At 40.7% G+C, this 13,979-nt stretch overlaps 4 protein-coding genes across 4 annotated transcripts; 3 read left to right on the top strand and 1 right to left on the bottom strand.

Annotated features, from left to right (window-relative positions):
- The first annotated feature begins 61 nt into the window (after positions 1-61).
- Positions 62-4,037, top strand: LOC105284655 (dnaJ homolog subfamily B member 12). The gene is made up of 8 exons (XM_011348327.2): positions 62-194; positions 485-638; positions 823-968; positions 1,059-1,193; positions 1,504-1,637; positions 1,722-1,837; positions 1,955-2,118; positions 2,261-4,037. Exons 1-8 carry the CDS (start codon positions 62-64, stop codon positions 2,368-2,370), a joined length of 1,092 nt encoding a protein of 363 aa, XP_011346629.1. The 3' UTR covers positions 2,371-4,037.
- A 184-nt stretch (positions 4,038-4,221) lies between these two features.
- LOC105284654 (U4/U6 small nuclear ribonucleoprotein Prp31) lies at positions 4,222-6,776 on the top strand. Its single transcript, XM_011348326.3, has 8 exons — positions 4,222-4,540; positions 4,687-4,884; positions 4,990-5,194; positions 5,287-5,456; positions 5,531-5,688; positions 5,801-6,091; positions 6,183-6,407; positions 6,508-6,776. Exons 1-8 carry the CDS (start codon positions 4,423-4,425, stop codon positions 6,610-6,612), a joined length of 1,470 nt encoding a protein of 489 aa, XP_011346628.1. The 5' UTR covers positions 4,222-4,422; the 3' UTR covers positions 6,613-6,776.
- Positions 6,777-6,904: 128 nt separating this feature from the next.
- LOC105284652 (another transcription unit protein) lies at positions 6,905-10,103 on the top strand. Its single transcript, XM_011348323.2, has 6 exons — positions 6,905-6,998; positions 7,266-8,060; positions 8,211-8,596; positions 8,739-9,329; positions 9,427-9,628; positions 9,782-10,103. Exons 1-6 carry the CDS (start codon positions 6,953-6,955, stop codon positions 9,943-9,945), a joined length of 2,184 nt encoding a protein of 727 aa, XP_011346625.1. The 5' UTR covers positions 6,905-6,952; the 3' UTR covers positions 9,946-10,103.
- LOC105284653 (ubiquitin carboxyl-terminal hydrolase MINDY-3 homolog) lies at positions 9,964-13,555 on the bottom strand. The gene is made up of 5 exons (XM_011348325.3): positions 13,254-13,555; positions 12,458-12,860; positions 12,089-12,357; positions 11,672-11,969; positions 9,964-11,592 (listed from the first exon to the last, which is right to left on the bottom strand). Exons 1-5 carry the CDS (start codon positions 13,357-13,359, stop codon positions 11,286-11,288), a joined length of 1,383 nt encoding a protein of 460 aa, XP_011346627.1. The 5' UTR covers positions 13,360-13,555; the 3' UTR covers positions 9,964-11,285.
- Positions 13,556-13,979: the final 424 nt, after the last annotated feature.

The following is a 13,979-nucleotide window of genomic DNA, read 5'->3' as shown; positions in this document are numbered from 1 at the left end:
GCGTTGTCATCGTGGCCGAATATATAAGTAGCAATTCTGATCTCGTCGGCACCTTAGCGAGATGGACAGCAACAAGGATGAAGCGGAGCGATGCATGGAACTCGCGGAGCGCTTCAAGCGCGAGAAAAAATACGAGGACGCCGAGAAGTTCGCTCGCAAAGCTCAGAAACTCTATCCGACGAAGAGGGCTGAGGGTACGTGAATCTTGTAATATTCCCGACTGACGATGCATCTTTCTAATCCATTAAACGGTTTCATCTCCACGTGACAATCCTGTTTTTTCTGCTGTCACGCATGTTTCTACCGTGCCAGCACAGTATTTTTGATTTAGCATCTTCATTTATAATTCATTACTCAAACGAAGAAGTCTTCATGCCTGGCACAGGCAATCCGTGTAGACTTCTTCATTTGCCATTGCATATCGATTCTTGACCCTGTCAGAATCTTCAAAGGATTCACCGAAATTGTATGACTGCACTTGCAGAGCTGTTGCAGCAAGTGGCAATGCTCTCGAAGCAGAACCAAAAGTCAGAGTCGGCTGAGCCAACCGTCAGAAAGCGACAGAATGTAACCAAGGAAGGAACACATTCCCACAGTAGTTCTGAATATACTAAAGAACAGTTGGAACATGTAAAAAGGTAGATGCTTCAACAGCGAGATTATTTTCACACAGTCGAGATAGTTTGCAATGTTTGTGGCACGCACGTTTATTTGTGTTATGTTAGTTTAACATTATGTGCTCACTTTGTTTAGCCGTTATCATTTTCTTAGCATCTGTTTTGTATAATCGGCCTGTTTAAAAAAAGGAATTGATTTCGACAGGATAAAGAAGTGCAAGGATTATTACGAAATCTTAGGAGTCAGCAAAGATAGCACAGACAGTGATATTAAGAAAGCGTACAAAAAGATGGCGCTTCAGTTGCATCCGGACAAAAATAAAGCACCAGGTGCTGCTGAAGCTTTTAAAGGTGAGTCAAAATATTGTGGCAGAAAGTTTGAATCAGTTTGTGAAATATAGTTTAGAACCTAGCTAAAGGATGTCTTCTGTCCTGCTACAGCTATTGGCAATGCAGTTGCTATTCTCACTGATGCGGAGAAAAGGAAACAGTACGATATGTATGGTCCCGAAGAAGAACGAATGCAGAATTCGCATCAGGGTCATACACATTACAACTATACTCGTGGATTTGAAGGTGAGACGATCACGAAGATTGTGTCGATTAAATTAAAAACATTTAAAGCGGATGAATCGCTTCTGGATTCGCTGTGTCCATTAATCATTAGGCCGTCTCGAGTTTTAATTATTTAAACATGTTTAGTAATCGTGAAATTACAAAGATCTCCCACGCGATCATATTCGTGACAAGATATTTATCTTTAAAAATGTCTGTGATCGATAACGACTCGCTGACACCCATTGCAAGCGTAATTCCATCATATAAAAATACATAAATTTATGCATTGAAAAATAATGTCAGATAAATAATCAAAACTTTCTTTCAGCTGATATTACGGCCGAAGAATTGTTCAACATGTTCTTCGGCGTCGGCTTTCCACAACAAGAATTTTACATGCGTCGGCCAGGTGGGAGATGGATGAGGCAGCAGGATGCACAAGCACAACATGCTCATTCTCAAGTAAGCACGGCAAAACAACATGCATAATTAACTAAATATGCATTCCTAACAGTTTTTAATATTATCTCTTAAATATGTTTTCAGCAAGCAAACGGGTACACCACATTTTTCCAGATGTTGCCAGTTTTGTTGTTAATATTGCTAACGATGATGAGTAGCTTCTTCATATCCGACCCGGTATACAGCCTGCACTCGAACTCGTACGTACTCGTGCAGATAATATCACACAATAATTTTTCCAGTAGTTTTTTTTGTACAATAAAATCGTCAAGTAAGACGCGCGATTCTCTGTTACGTGATCGTTCTCCCATCCGCAGGAAATATTCTGTGGCCAGGACAACTCAAACCTTGAAAGTACCATATTTCGTTAAGGAGAACTTTCATAGCGAGTATCAGGGCAGTTTACGTAGGCTAGAAATCTCAATCGAAGAGGACTTCGTGCACGGCTTGAAGCAGACCTGCGTCAGAGAGAAAAATTACAGTACGTACATTGAATGTCCCGTTTTCATTCGATATAAGCTTGTAACTAATATTACGCGATAGTATCGCTCGGATACTGCGATAGATAATTCGTTTCTTCCGTTGCGTAAACACGTTTTGAACTTGTTCGTTTCTTCTCGCAGGAGAAAGTATGATGTGGAAAGCCCGTAATTTCGGAGATCAAGAGCTATTCTTAAAGGCTAAAAATCTCGAGACACCTTCGTGTAAGAAACTACAGGACCTGCAAGCTTGATAGGCGAAGCATGTATATTAAATAGGAATCTATTGTAGATAGATGTACATTGCGTTATTTACACGCGCATAATTGTCTTTGAGTGTGACGAAAGAATTTGGCGTGTAACGAGATGCAATCACATGTTTTATCACGTTCCTGTACACTCATGAGATGAAATCTAGTATATTTTGAATTTCCACCGAGAACACATGTATAATCGGATTATTTCAGTCGTCAGTTTGTGTCGTACGTGAATTATAAATTGCATGGTAAATGACTGATTACATTGTGCAAATTGAGTTCTTAGCTTTCAATTGGATTTGGCTAAAGATCGGCATCGGAAAAAATTACTTTTTCCTTTTTTCTGTGGTTCTTATATTTTTCTAAGAGCGTACATAATATTTATAGATCTATATTTTAAGAGGCAAGCTATCAAGTTATTTGTAAAGGAAATATCTCCGATGCTTTTTGCACCTTCCTTTGGCTTTCCACGCGCAAACATACCATGGTATTGTAAAGTACTATAAGGTATAAATAAGATTACAGTCATTTTGAATACTCAGTTATTTATAACGAGTGAACTCTGCAAGTTACCACTCATAAGTACGATTGCACGTATAATCAGTAGTTTTTATTAAATTAAATTAAATTAAATTAAATGAGTGCATCGTATGCATGTCTCGCAGATTTGTGGGTCTTAATTTATTTCATAACACTTTTTCCAGTTGGAAGTTACAAATCAGAAATCTCTAATCTCAACAATTCATATTTTATATGAGATCTTACTATTTCACATAATTGCATTGTTCATATGTTCTTTCTGGAAATATATACATTTGTGTGCAATTCAGCGTGGAAGAAGGGAGCAATTCGACAAAAATGTATTTTAATTAACTGCTGCTGGCAAAGAAATAATTAAGGGCTGTTTAATTATTTTTTTTGCCTTGCCTCTGTATCGAATTTTATTATCAGAGTTTTAATTACAGATAAATAAAATTTAGATAACAATATCTTACATAAGTTGTTATACTCGTATGTGTCGAATTGAGCCCTTCTTACCTGAGTTATTTCAACGTTTCTTTCATCAATTCTATAATTTGCAAAGAGGACATCGACACTAGATTATTTACAATCCAAATTTAGATTTGTAGCAAATATCTTGATGTTATTAAGTTATTATCAAGTAGTAACAAACATTCAGTATTTGCTTCGAATGAGTTTTAATATGTATTTTTTAAATTAACAAAAGAATTTTCTGATATACATAAAAGTTTACTCAGGCTAACGATAGCTTGACTAAACTTCTTTATTCTACTTTGATTGGTTTTTTGATGAGAACAAGTCGAATTTCCCAATGTAGCATACGAAATAGAATGATAATAAATTAGAAATTAAGAGTGATAATTGTTCATCCAAAATAATTAAAAAAAATTATTGATATTGTACATTTCCTGCATATTGTAAGACTTTAATGTGATCGAATTGTAATTAGATCAAGCAGTTTGAGAAATAACCAGGCTGGTATTAAATATATGAGAATTATATACAGTGTGCATTTTAAAGTGTAATTATATAAATGTTGCGATTTGCTATTTAAATATTTATAATTATTTTCACCTATTATTATTTCCTGGTTTTTAGCACAGACATGTTTATTTATGATTAATAAATCATGTTTAAAACCTACCCAGTGAAAAGGTTTTCGATACGATGATGTCAAGGTATCCGCAAGATGAGAGGGCGATGACGGTACGAAAAAGCGCAAAATTTTTCATACATTGCCGGTGATCGTGACGTTTTTCGTCTTTCTGATCAATCGGCTACCATGTTAGATTCGCATACTCATCGGTTTCAGACATGCGCACTCCATTTTGTGGCATGTAAATATTGGTAAACATCAGTAACCCGAGTTGATGTGCACTTGTGCGACTGATTGTTGTATTATATGCAATTTATACTGTACCGTCTTCATACCAGTTGGTACTGTGACCTGTTCGCGTTCGCAAGCATCAAGTTGGACACTGCGATAAATAATTAAAAATAACTAATTTATAACACGGCACACACAAAATGTCTTTAGCGGACGAACTTCTTGCCGATCTCGAGGAAAATGACGACGCAGATGCTTTTGAGGAAGAACCGGAGCCAAACTTTATCCCGGCTTCCGTTTCCAAATCTTTAGAAGAAGGTTAGATTGCATCATATTGTTTAGCTGTAGTATTTATGTCATATGTTACATTTATATAAGAACACACCATGCTTTATATTATTTTATGGTTATGGGAGCGAAGTACATAAAACTAATTCTTATTTGTACGCCTATTTTTTTTGTAGAAATAAAGGTATCCTCTGTGCGAGAGTTGGCTAAGTTATGTGACTCGGAACGATTACAGAAGGTGATGATAGAAATTGACAAACACAGTAAAACACCTAGGAAATCAGCCGATATTGTGGGACCGGTAGAATCTGACCCAGAATATCAGTTAATCGTGGAAGCTAATAATATGACCGTAGATGTTGACAATGAGATTGGTAAGCATAATTAATTACATGCAATATTATCTTCTCTTATTTTATCTTATTATCTTTATATATTTTATATATAAAATGTTAAAAATGTTACTTGTATTTTTTCAGCCGTTATACATAGATTTACTAGAGACAAGTATTCAAAACGATTTCCAGAGTTGGAATCCTTGGTAGTAGGACCACTGGAATATGTAATGACTGTAAGGGAATTAGGGAATGATTTGGATAGAGCCAAAAACAATGAAACATTGCAACAATTTTTAACTCAAGCTACGATTATGGTCGTTTCCGTAACAGCGTCAACCACACAAGGGTAATATTCAATTAAATGTTATATTGATTACTACACAATATGATTTATATATCTTCTGTTTCATCGTTTACTAAATATATTTTTTTATGTAGCCAACTACTGACCGAGGACGAGAAAAATGCCATTTGCGAAGCTTGCGACATGGCAGTAGAATTGAATAACTGTAAACTAAAAATATTTGAATACGTAGAAAGCAGAATGGCATTCATCGCACCGAATCTGTCAATAATCGTCGGTGCATCAACAGCCGCCAAGATTATAGGTATGTTTTACGTAAAAAATTATATCACATGTAGATAAAAGATGAGTTTATACTGTAACAAAGTTTTTCTTCAGGTGTTGCGGGCGGTCTGACAAAGCTCTCCAATATCCCAAGTTGTAACCTTTTAGTCTTGGGATCTCAAAAGACTACGCTGTCTGGATTCTCACAAGTCGCTACGTTGCCTCACACGGGATTCATATATTATTCTGATATCGTGCAAGACACATCTCCTGTACGTTTATCCTTTTATAATAAGATGCGATATAATGTAGAGGGAGAAATCCCAAAGAATAATGGAACATTGTGTGATCTAACGACTCTATAGACCCAATGACATCTTCTAGGACCTACGGAGGAAAGCAGCAAAGCTAGTAGCGACGAAGAGCACGCTAGCAGCCAGAGTGGACGCTCGCCACGAGTACGCGGACGGTCATTTCGGCCAGGTGTTGCGCGAAGAGATCGAGAAGAAGTTGGATAAGTTGCAGGAGCCGCCGCCCGTGAAGTTCGTGAAGCCTCTGCCGAAGCCGATTGATCCCGGCCGCAAGAAACGCGGTGGTAAACGCGTGCGAAAGATGAAGGAGCGTTACGCGATCACCGAGTTCAGGAAGTATGCCAACAGGATGAACTTCGCTGATGTGAGTTGCACGGATGCTTTCTCTTGACAACCGAAATACGACTACTACTGCATTGTGAACGCGAGGAATGCATTGCGATCTTTTGTTACAGATTGAAAATGATGCTTATCAGGAGGACCTTGGTTACTCGCGGGGAACAATTGGCAAAGCCGGCGCAGGTCGAATCAGACTGCCACAGGTCGATGAGAAGACGAAAGTCAGGATATCCAAAACGTTACAGAAGAATTTGCAAAAGCAACAACAATGGGGAGGAAGCACCACCGTCAAAAAGCAAGTCTCTGGCACCGCTTCGAGCGTGGCATTCACTCCTTTACAGGTACATTTATATTTATATATCCTAAAGATATTTGCGAGTAATATGCATGGCAAGAGAATATATTTTGCATTATTGTATTGATAATTATGCGTATTTACAGGGTCTTGAAATTGTCAATCCGCAAGCTGCAGAGAAAAAGGTGAACGAAACAAACGCAAAATACTTTTCAAATACAGCTGGTTTCCTGAAGGTCAAGAAATCTTGAACAGTTAATTCTGTGCGCGATCGAGAGGAGACAAATGACAACAATAAAATTTATTATAACTAGAAGATATAATTGTAGAACGAGTTCTCAAATAGCAAGAGCAATTAGTTGAGCACCAAATATGTAACAACAAAGTTTTTATAAAATATATACTATAAAATATATAGTGTTTTCACATTTATTTTACATTTTTATCCATTTTTTAAATTTAGTCATTAATTAGAATTAATATAATAGCGTAAAATTTTATATTACGCGAAAATAGATTTCGAAGGCTCCATCATAGATAGCGTTACTGATCCCGGCTACTGCATGTATTGTGCTTCAGTCTCATTCGACTATGTCACCAATGCGCGAGTACTTGCGTGATTCCAGCGGCGATTCCGGTATGTAATACTAATGAATTTACAATTCTATTCCTTTGCAATTTTACATTTCCGCACAGCGTTAATTGTGTCATAAGCGGAACAGCTTAATTTATTATACATATATATTTATTTCTTATTTATATATCATGTTCGTGTTAGGTTATGTCTCAATATTGCGGACCACACAGAATGAAATTTTGAGATTTTCCTTCTCGCCTAAGTTATTTAAAGGTTTCTTTGATGAGGACAAAATAAAAGGAAACAGAATGTTTTAATTTTTCTCAGGATCCGAGTCCGATAATGCGTCCGCGTCTTCGAGATCGAGCCGCAGCGGCAGCCGGGCGTCGCAAGCTCCGTTGCCCAGCAATGCTCGAAGCGAGCGTTCCGAGGACGAGAATGGGGCGCCAGCTTCACCCGCATCAAACGCCAGCGGTGCGTCCAGATCCACGAATCAGACGGTCGAATCGAACAAACTCGACGGTCGTAGGTCCGAAAGCCCGTCAGGATCGCCAACAGGATCGGGTTCGAGGCGGTCGAGCGTCGGTTCTGTGCAGAGTGAAAAATCCGGCTCCCCGCGATCGCGAAGCGGCTCACCCAAGTCGGTAGCCTCCAACAGTTCGTTGGACGGCGCGAAAGTGAACGCAAGATCGCGATCACGTGAAAGCGCGCGTTCCGCGAGTCCAAAATCACCGGCCAGCTCAAGGTCGACGCGCTCGGATGCGAGATCGACGGAGGGAAAGTCCAAGCCTCCGGCCTCACCGAGGTCCAATGCCTCTGGCTACGACTCGCCGAAAAGCCGCAGATCCAGGAGTGTCTCCTCGCAGAAGAGCCGCAGATCAAGAAGCGTCTCTTCGCAGAAGAGTCGCAGATCCAGGAGTGGCTCCTCCGAGAGGAGCAACAAGTCTAGCGGTTCCGCGAGTCCGGGTGACAGACGTTCGAATTCGTCCACATCCTCGCGAAAGTTCAACAAGTCGGCGGAGAGAGCGGGTTCCGAAAAGTCGGATGGCAAAAGATCGGCTTCCAAGAGTCCCAAAAACGACAAGAGCGACGATGAGTCGAATAGGTCCTTCAAACAGACAGGTTCGTTTCTCATTCTATCTCAATCGCAATGATTGCGTCTACAATTTGCGATATATTTCCTACTCGGCAGCTTTCGATAAGCTAAAAGTCACGTTTGTATTGTTTGTATTGTTTGTATTGTGTCCAGTATTGATATTTTTTTTTATTTAGATCGAAGTCCAAAATCGGATGAGAGCGACGAAGAGAAGCAGTCGAAACGTAAACGACAAACTAGCGATTCCGGTTCAGACGCGGAAAAGACTCTTAAGCGAGTTAAACCGATAATAAACTCCGATTCCGAAAATGACGCGGCAGAGAAGAACAGCGCTGCTCCAACCGCGGATGCGCTGTTCGGTGATGCAAGTGATATTAGTACGGATGACGAAAAGGACAAAAAGGATGAGGAGAAGGAGAGAGAACGGAGCCGCAGTCGAAGCAGAAGCGGAAGCAAGAGTCGTAGCAGAAGCAGGAGTAGAAGCAGGAGCAGGAGCAGAAGTCACAGCCGCGACAGATCCGAGAGTGGCGGAGAGGGTCCGAGCAACCGGATCGTCGAGGATGTAAGTCAATACAACGGGACGAGAATAAATATCACGTCCTTTCGTGATTTGACGCTTTTGAGACGCTACTTGATTTTGTAAATGTTGAGGCAGGTGCAGCGAATGCACGGATATCCTAATATTAAACGTGTTCCGCGTGCAGGAGGAAGATAAGGACAAGGATGAGGAACCGGAACCACCTCCGGAAACTAGAATCGACGTGGAAATCCCGAAGATTACTACCGACCTCGGCCGCGAGATTCATTTCGTGAAGCTGCCGAATTTCTTGTCCGTCGAAACGAGGCCGTTCGATCACGAGACCTACGAGGACGAGATCGACGAGGAAGAGACCCTGGACGAGGAAGGTCGCGCGCGACTGAAGCTCAAGGTTGAGAATACTCTCAGATGGAAAGAAATCTTCAGCGACGAGGGCAAGGTAGTGAAGGAGAGCAACGCTAGATTCGTTAAGTGGTCAGACGGCAGTATGTCGTTGCACCTGGGATCGGAAATCTTCGACGTGTACAAGCAGCCGTTGCAAGGCGACCACAATCACCTCTACATCCGTCAGGGTACCGGTCTACAGGGACAAGCAGTGTTTCGGACGAAACTAACTTTCCGACCGCACTCTACCGAATCGTTTACGCACAGGAAGATGACCATGTCACTAGCCGACAGGTCGCAAAAGACTTCTGGTATTAAAGTTCTTTCTCAAGTGGGAATGAACCCGGATCAGAACAGATACGAGATGATAAAGGTAATTTCTGCACTTCTTCCGTTTCTACGTATTAGTCGATTTACTATTCTCTCGTACTTTCCCAATATGTACGTTGTCTTCGCGTTTTCTTCTTCAGAAAGAGGAGGAGAAACTACGCATGGCCATGCGAGTTCAGAACAAGACGAAGAAGAGCACGGGTGGTATCAGAAATACCAGTCGTATCACAGGAGCGTACAGCGGCGACGCGTATCACGACGATGGCTCCGACGACGAGGGTGCGATCTCACTAGCGGCTATAAAGAATAAGTACAAAAAAGGCGCGGCAATTCCTTCTAAAGGTTGGTCATTCTAATGTCTAGTGTGTCGTACTAAAATATATTTGGTGTTGCACTTAAAGATTCATCCTTATGTGTTACATCAAAGTAGGTAATGTGTAATCTGATCGAGATTTGCTCGTAGTTACTTATATGGGAAATGCTTTGTTTCAACAGCGTCGAACATTTATTCTTCCGACGAGGAAGGGTCGGACATCGAAACACATAGGCCCAAGAAGAACATTAAGGGAAAGGTGCTCAAAGACTCGGACGACGAGTCCAATTCTGGAAGTTCTGCGGGGAGCGGCGGAGATGACAATCAAGCCGATGCAAGCGATTGAGAAGAGACATACGTACTATTTAGTGAACAGACGTCTTTTTATGGTAACATAAAGAGGAGATATACCATTTTGCGTATAATTTGTTATAAATAGTTAAATATGTGGATGGTACATAACTTACTGATGTAAATAGAACGATAAATAAATCTACATTATGCAAAAGTGATTGGCAGCGACAGAGATCGCTGTAAACTCGCGAACATACAAAACTAATTTACCTTCGTTGGCGAGGAATGCCTCAAAACGACTTCATCACTTTAAACGAACAATAAATGGAATAGACAGAAGTCGGAATCTGATTTGGAATTCTCACGAAATATTTAGCTTACACAGATTGGATTAGAATCATTCAAGAAAGTTTCGAAACGATCAAGAGAGTCGAATTGCGATTGAGGTATTTAATCAAAAGTAATAAGTTTATTTAACATTAATTGCAGTTTTTTGCACTAGTTATATAAAATAAACATTGACCAAATAATTGTTAATATCATCTGTTGAATAGTCTTTACTTTCTGGGTGCATCGTAAAGATGCAGCGTGTCCTTCATCTCGCACACTGATTTTTAAGATATCCATAGCTTCATTGCTCGGTGGATCTTCAATCAGGGAGATATCTTCAAAATTTAAAACTGTTTTGCTCGAAAGACGCTCTTCTTTTAAAAATTACTGTATTTCTGATCTGATCACTTTTACGATTAAGAACTGCGAAATAAGAATATACACGTAGTTTCAAGATAAGACGGTGTCTTTAAAATGCGCATTAGCTTTACATCTATCGTAATTGTGTAATGACTTGAACGAATCTTCGGCCCGGAAATTCGTTTTCCATCACGGATGTAACGAAAGATCTTATGAGGTAAATTGCGCGAGTAAGTAAGAACGCTCCTGAGCCCCAAGAGCCCCGCGTTGCACAATTGTAAGTTACTTACAATCGGCCATCATCAAATCCTGTTGTGCTGAATTAGAGAATTTAGCAGGATGACGAATGTCAACAAAAACCGGAATACCGAATAAATTGATTGAATTTCGACACGCGATAACTGTCGAGCAGGTGTTGATATCTTGACGCGAAGCTTGAAAATGCAGTCGATGAACTTTTATCTACTCATGCATCTCAAACTGCTACGCGCAATGAAAATATCTCTCTCACATCGACACGTAAGCGATATTTCTGCAGAGTACGGCGCTGATGTGGACCGGAGGATGGCCGATTTGACTAGACTATAGTCTTAAAGTGATAACTCTCTCAACAGTATGCTATAGAAGCGCTCGGTCAGGCCACTGTCCCGTGTCCCGTTGTGTGTGTGTGTGTGTGTGTGTATATTATACAATTTATAAATTCTAATTTAAACTAGGATTTCGTCCTATGTCCCACTGAATCTCAATCCTTGGCCACTTTGTTTGCAGGACTGTGAGCATGGGATTGCTATCCATGATACACTTCACAGTACACTCGAGTAGCACCGCCTGTCCCTTGTGGTACTTGACCCTGTTCTCTGGATTGCTGCGTTGCAGACCGTTGTAGTGATACAGGACAAACGTGTCCGGACACATGCACGGTTCCTCGGGGAAAAACTCGTCCATGAACGATGCGAGCAGTATTATTCCCAGATTTTCGTTATCTAGTTTCTTCCTCATGATGTCAACGCTGCAAAAACAACGTTGGACTTAGTAAGACTAAATTAAATAAATAAGAGTTAAATAAGAGTAAAAAAAGGAACACGTACTATTCCGCATCAGCCACCAGGCCCAATTCCGCCAGTACGTCCTGCAGCAAATTCGCCGAAATGAAGTTGTTCCCCTCCGGATCGAAGCGCTTGAAGATTCGCCGCGCCTGTTCCGCCGGCGTCTCTGGGCTCACTAGTCGTTTCTCCGTTGAAAAGAGTACGGTTAAATGCGTTTCCGAACCCAATACCCAAATTGGATACGACGGCGACTTCAAGAATGTTCCCACCTCGCAGTACCGCAGGTGCTCCAGCAATGCCAGGAAACCCACTGTGTTTTGTTTGTCTATACCGCGTAACTCTGCAGAGCGTTCAATGCAATATTAATACAGAAGAGAAAAATTTATTACACGTATTTGTTTCACGATAATGCAGCATTAAATGAAAAGTTGTTAAATTAAAGGGACATGAATATCTCACTTAATCCACCGATATCTTGATCATGATCCCAGACGTGGCTAACCGCTCGTCCAGTGAGCATCAAGTTGATCAAACTTTGGCTACCGTATCCGTAAGTGGAATCGATCATGGGTTCCGTGGGGTCGGACATTTCGAAGCATATCTCCGAGACCCCTTTCGTGCACATCACTGTATAAAGCAACAACAATATGCCATACTGATCTTTCAACATGCCAATACGTTCTGTGAAAAAATCCTCTACATCCTCGATACTACTCGTAGTAAATATCCTGAAATGATGAGTTACGATGAAATTAACAAAATACTGAAGAATTTCGGCTCCTTCAGCTCATCAGTTAAAAACCGTGCCTTGTGCTCGTATCGACGTACCTTAATTGCGAGTGAAAAACTTCCGATTCTAGTGATGCTTGTTTTGCGGCCTGCGGCGTTTCGTTAATTTGACTACCTTCGCTAGTATCTTGAGCTGGATGCGCGGTGATCTCCGTGGCCTTGGTGTCAGCCGCATCCTTGCTAGACGCAAAATCGTTGGAATCATTGGCGTGCACCACCGAGTACTTGGGATTCTGAACGTTGGCAGCTTGGTTTATGATCTCGGTCATGGCTTTCACGAGTAACCGGTCGCATTTCTCCGCCTTGATACTCTTCCAAGTAATCACGTCGCTTTCCAGCAGCAATTGCTTCAGGATAAATGCCTGAACTGGAGCGATCACCGCACATGGTCCACCTTCCCTCTGTACAAGTGCAGTGGGTTCGTCTATGCTGAAGTAGAAGCCTAAAATCAGAATGATTATTAGTCCCGTTGGCAGAATATCCCAATAAGTCTACGGCGTTTCATTGTCAGTCCTGTGACGCAATCTTGCGTTTTGTCACATGCATTATGTAAGACACACACATGTGGATCTTAAGACTACTCCTCGATGTTAAACTATCGAAACCATTAATGTCGTAGTAGCATTAAACAAAGGATTTCGTCTAGAGCAGTCAACATCACGTTAGCATCACGGAAACCGCGAGAAATGCACTTTCAGGCTGCTCTGCGAAAACGATCGCGACCGTCGTCGTCGATCGAGTACTTCGCTGGTGTGATGCAAGCACGATGTTTAGGAGTTTAAATGTTACTTGTTCGCGAGATATGATCGTTACATCGAAAATAATGCTTCGCTACCTTGCGCCCATCGTTTAAAAACGTCCTCCTTGACGGTCGCACCCCAGAGAAGGGTTTTGATGTTTCTCAGGAGCTCGTCGTCGCTTGCGACAACATTTTCGGCCATTATCTATCGGATGCGCACGATGTACGGGAGATTAAAACGCGCCGTCTACACGAATCTTATCTGGCAGCGATCATAATACCTTCGGTGCTATTAGTTTCCTGTTAGACCTCATACAATTATCGGTCGCATGTAGGCACCACCCGATAACCTATTTCGTGCGACAGACAACCGCCAAGTACGCCGCCATTTTGGCACCGTGCACCCGAGAGTCGGAATTTGAATTGAATGTTAACTGTCTTTCTTCTTTCTTCTCTCTTCTCGCTCTCTTCTTTCTTTCTTTTCTTCTCTCTCTTTTCTCTTTTTCAGTCCGCAACCTTCTAATGAATTATGTTATTCTGATAATTATTTCTGATCCTGAAAGCGTAAATTTCGTCCGGAAACACATGAATCTATTGCAACGCGACGTGCACGATTAGTACTTTGTTATATAACTTTTTACATAAACATTTTTCTATTTTAATTTATTAATATAAATTATAAAATATAAAAACAATAGTTATAGCAACAACTTTTTATCAATTTAATAATAGCAAATGGGTATTAATTTTTATAATAAATATCGCTATATAAAAAAATACTTTTGGAAACTCCAAAAATCAATATTTATTAACAGAAAGAAT

The sequence above is a fragment of the Ooceraea biroi genome, chromosome 9 (assembly GCF_003672135.1).
Source record: "Ooceraea biroi isolate clonal line C1 chromosome 9, Obir_v5.4, whole genome shotgun sequence".
Classification (NCBI taxonomy): domain Eukaryota; kingdom Metazoa; phylum Arthropoda; class Insecta; order Hymenoptera; family Formicidae; genus Ooceraea; species Ooceraea biroi.
The sequence above is the reverse complement of the archived record's forward strand: the minus strand, read 5'-3'. Positions and strand labels throughout refer to the sequence as shown.

What these genes read in the sequence shown, in the direction of transcription:
- LOC105284655 (XM_011348327.2), top strand. Translation starts at nt 62, where the DNA reads ATGGACAGCAACAAGGATGAAGCGGAGCGATGCATGGAACTCGCGGAG. An exon ending in CTATACTCGTGGATTTGAAG is followed by an intron (nt 1,194 to 1,503) that starts GTGAGACGATCA and finishes ACTTTCTTTCAG; the next exon opens with CTGATATTACGGCCGAAGAA. An exon ending in CGTCAGAGAGAAAAATTACA is followed by an intron (nt 2,119 to 2,260) that starts GTACGTACATTG and finishes TTCTTCTCGCAG; the next exon opens with GAGAAAGTATGATGTGGAAA.
- LOC105284654 (XM_011348326.3), top strand. Translation starts at nt 4,423, where the DNA reads ATGTCTTTAGCGGACGAACTTCTTGCCGATCTCGAGGAAAATGACGAC. An exon ending in ACAGCGTCAACCACACAAGG is followed by an intron (nt 5,195 to 5,286) that starts GTAATATTCAAT and finishes TTTTTTATGTAG; the next exon opens with CCAACTACTGACCGAGGACG. An exon ending in ACAGGATGAACTTCGCTGAT is followed by an intron (nt 6,092 to 6,182) that starts GTGAGTTGCACG and finishes CTTTTGTTACAG; the next exon opens with ATTGAAAATGATGCTTATCA.
- LOC105284652 (XM_011348323.2), top strand. Translation starts at nt 6,953, where the DNA reads ATGTCACCAATGCGCGAGTACTTGCGTGATTCCAGCGGCGATTCCG. An exon ending in TGATTCCAGCGGCGATTCCG is followed by an intron (nt 6,999 to 7,265) that starts GTATGTAATACT and finishes AATTTTTCTCAG; the next exon opens with GATCCGAGTCCGATAATGCG. An exon ending in CGCGGCAATTCCTTCTAAAG is followed by an intron (nt 9,629 to 9,781) that starts GTTGGTCATTCT and finishes TTGTTTCAACAG; the next exon opens with CGTCGAACATTTATTCTTCC.
- LOC105284653 (XM_011348325.3), bottom strand. Translation starts at nt 13,359, where the DNA reads ATGGCCGAAAATGTTGTCGCAAGCGACGACGAGCTCCTGAGAAACATC. An exon ending in GTTTTTCACTCGCAATTAAG is followed by an intron (nt 12,358 to 12,457) that starts GTACGTCGATAC and finishes TCATCATTTCAG; the next exon opens with GATATTTACTACGAGTAGTA. An exon ending in TCAAGATATCGGTGGATTAA is followed by an intron (nt 11,970 to 12,088) that starts GTGAGATATTCA and finishes AACGCTCTGCAG; the next exon opens with AGTTACGCGGTATAGACAAA.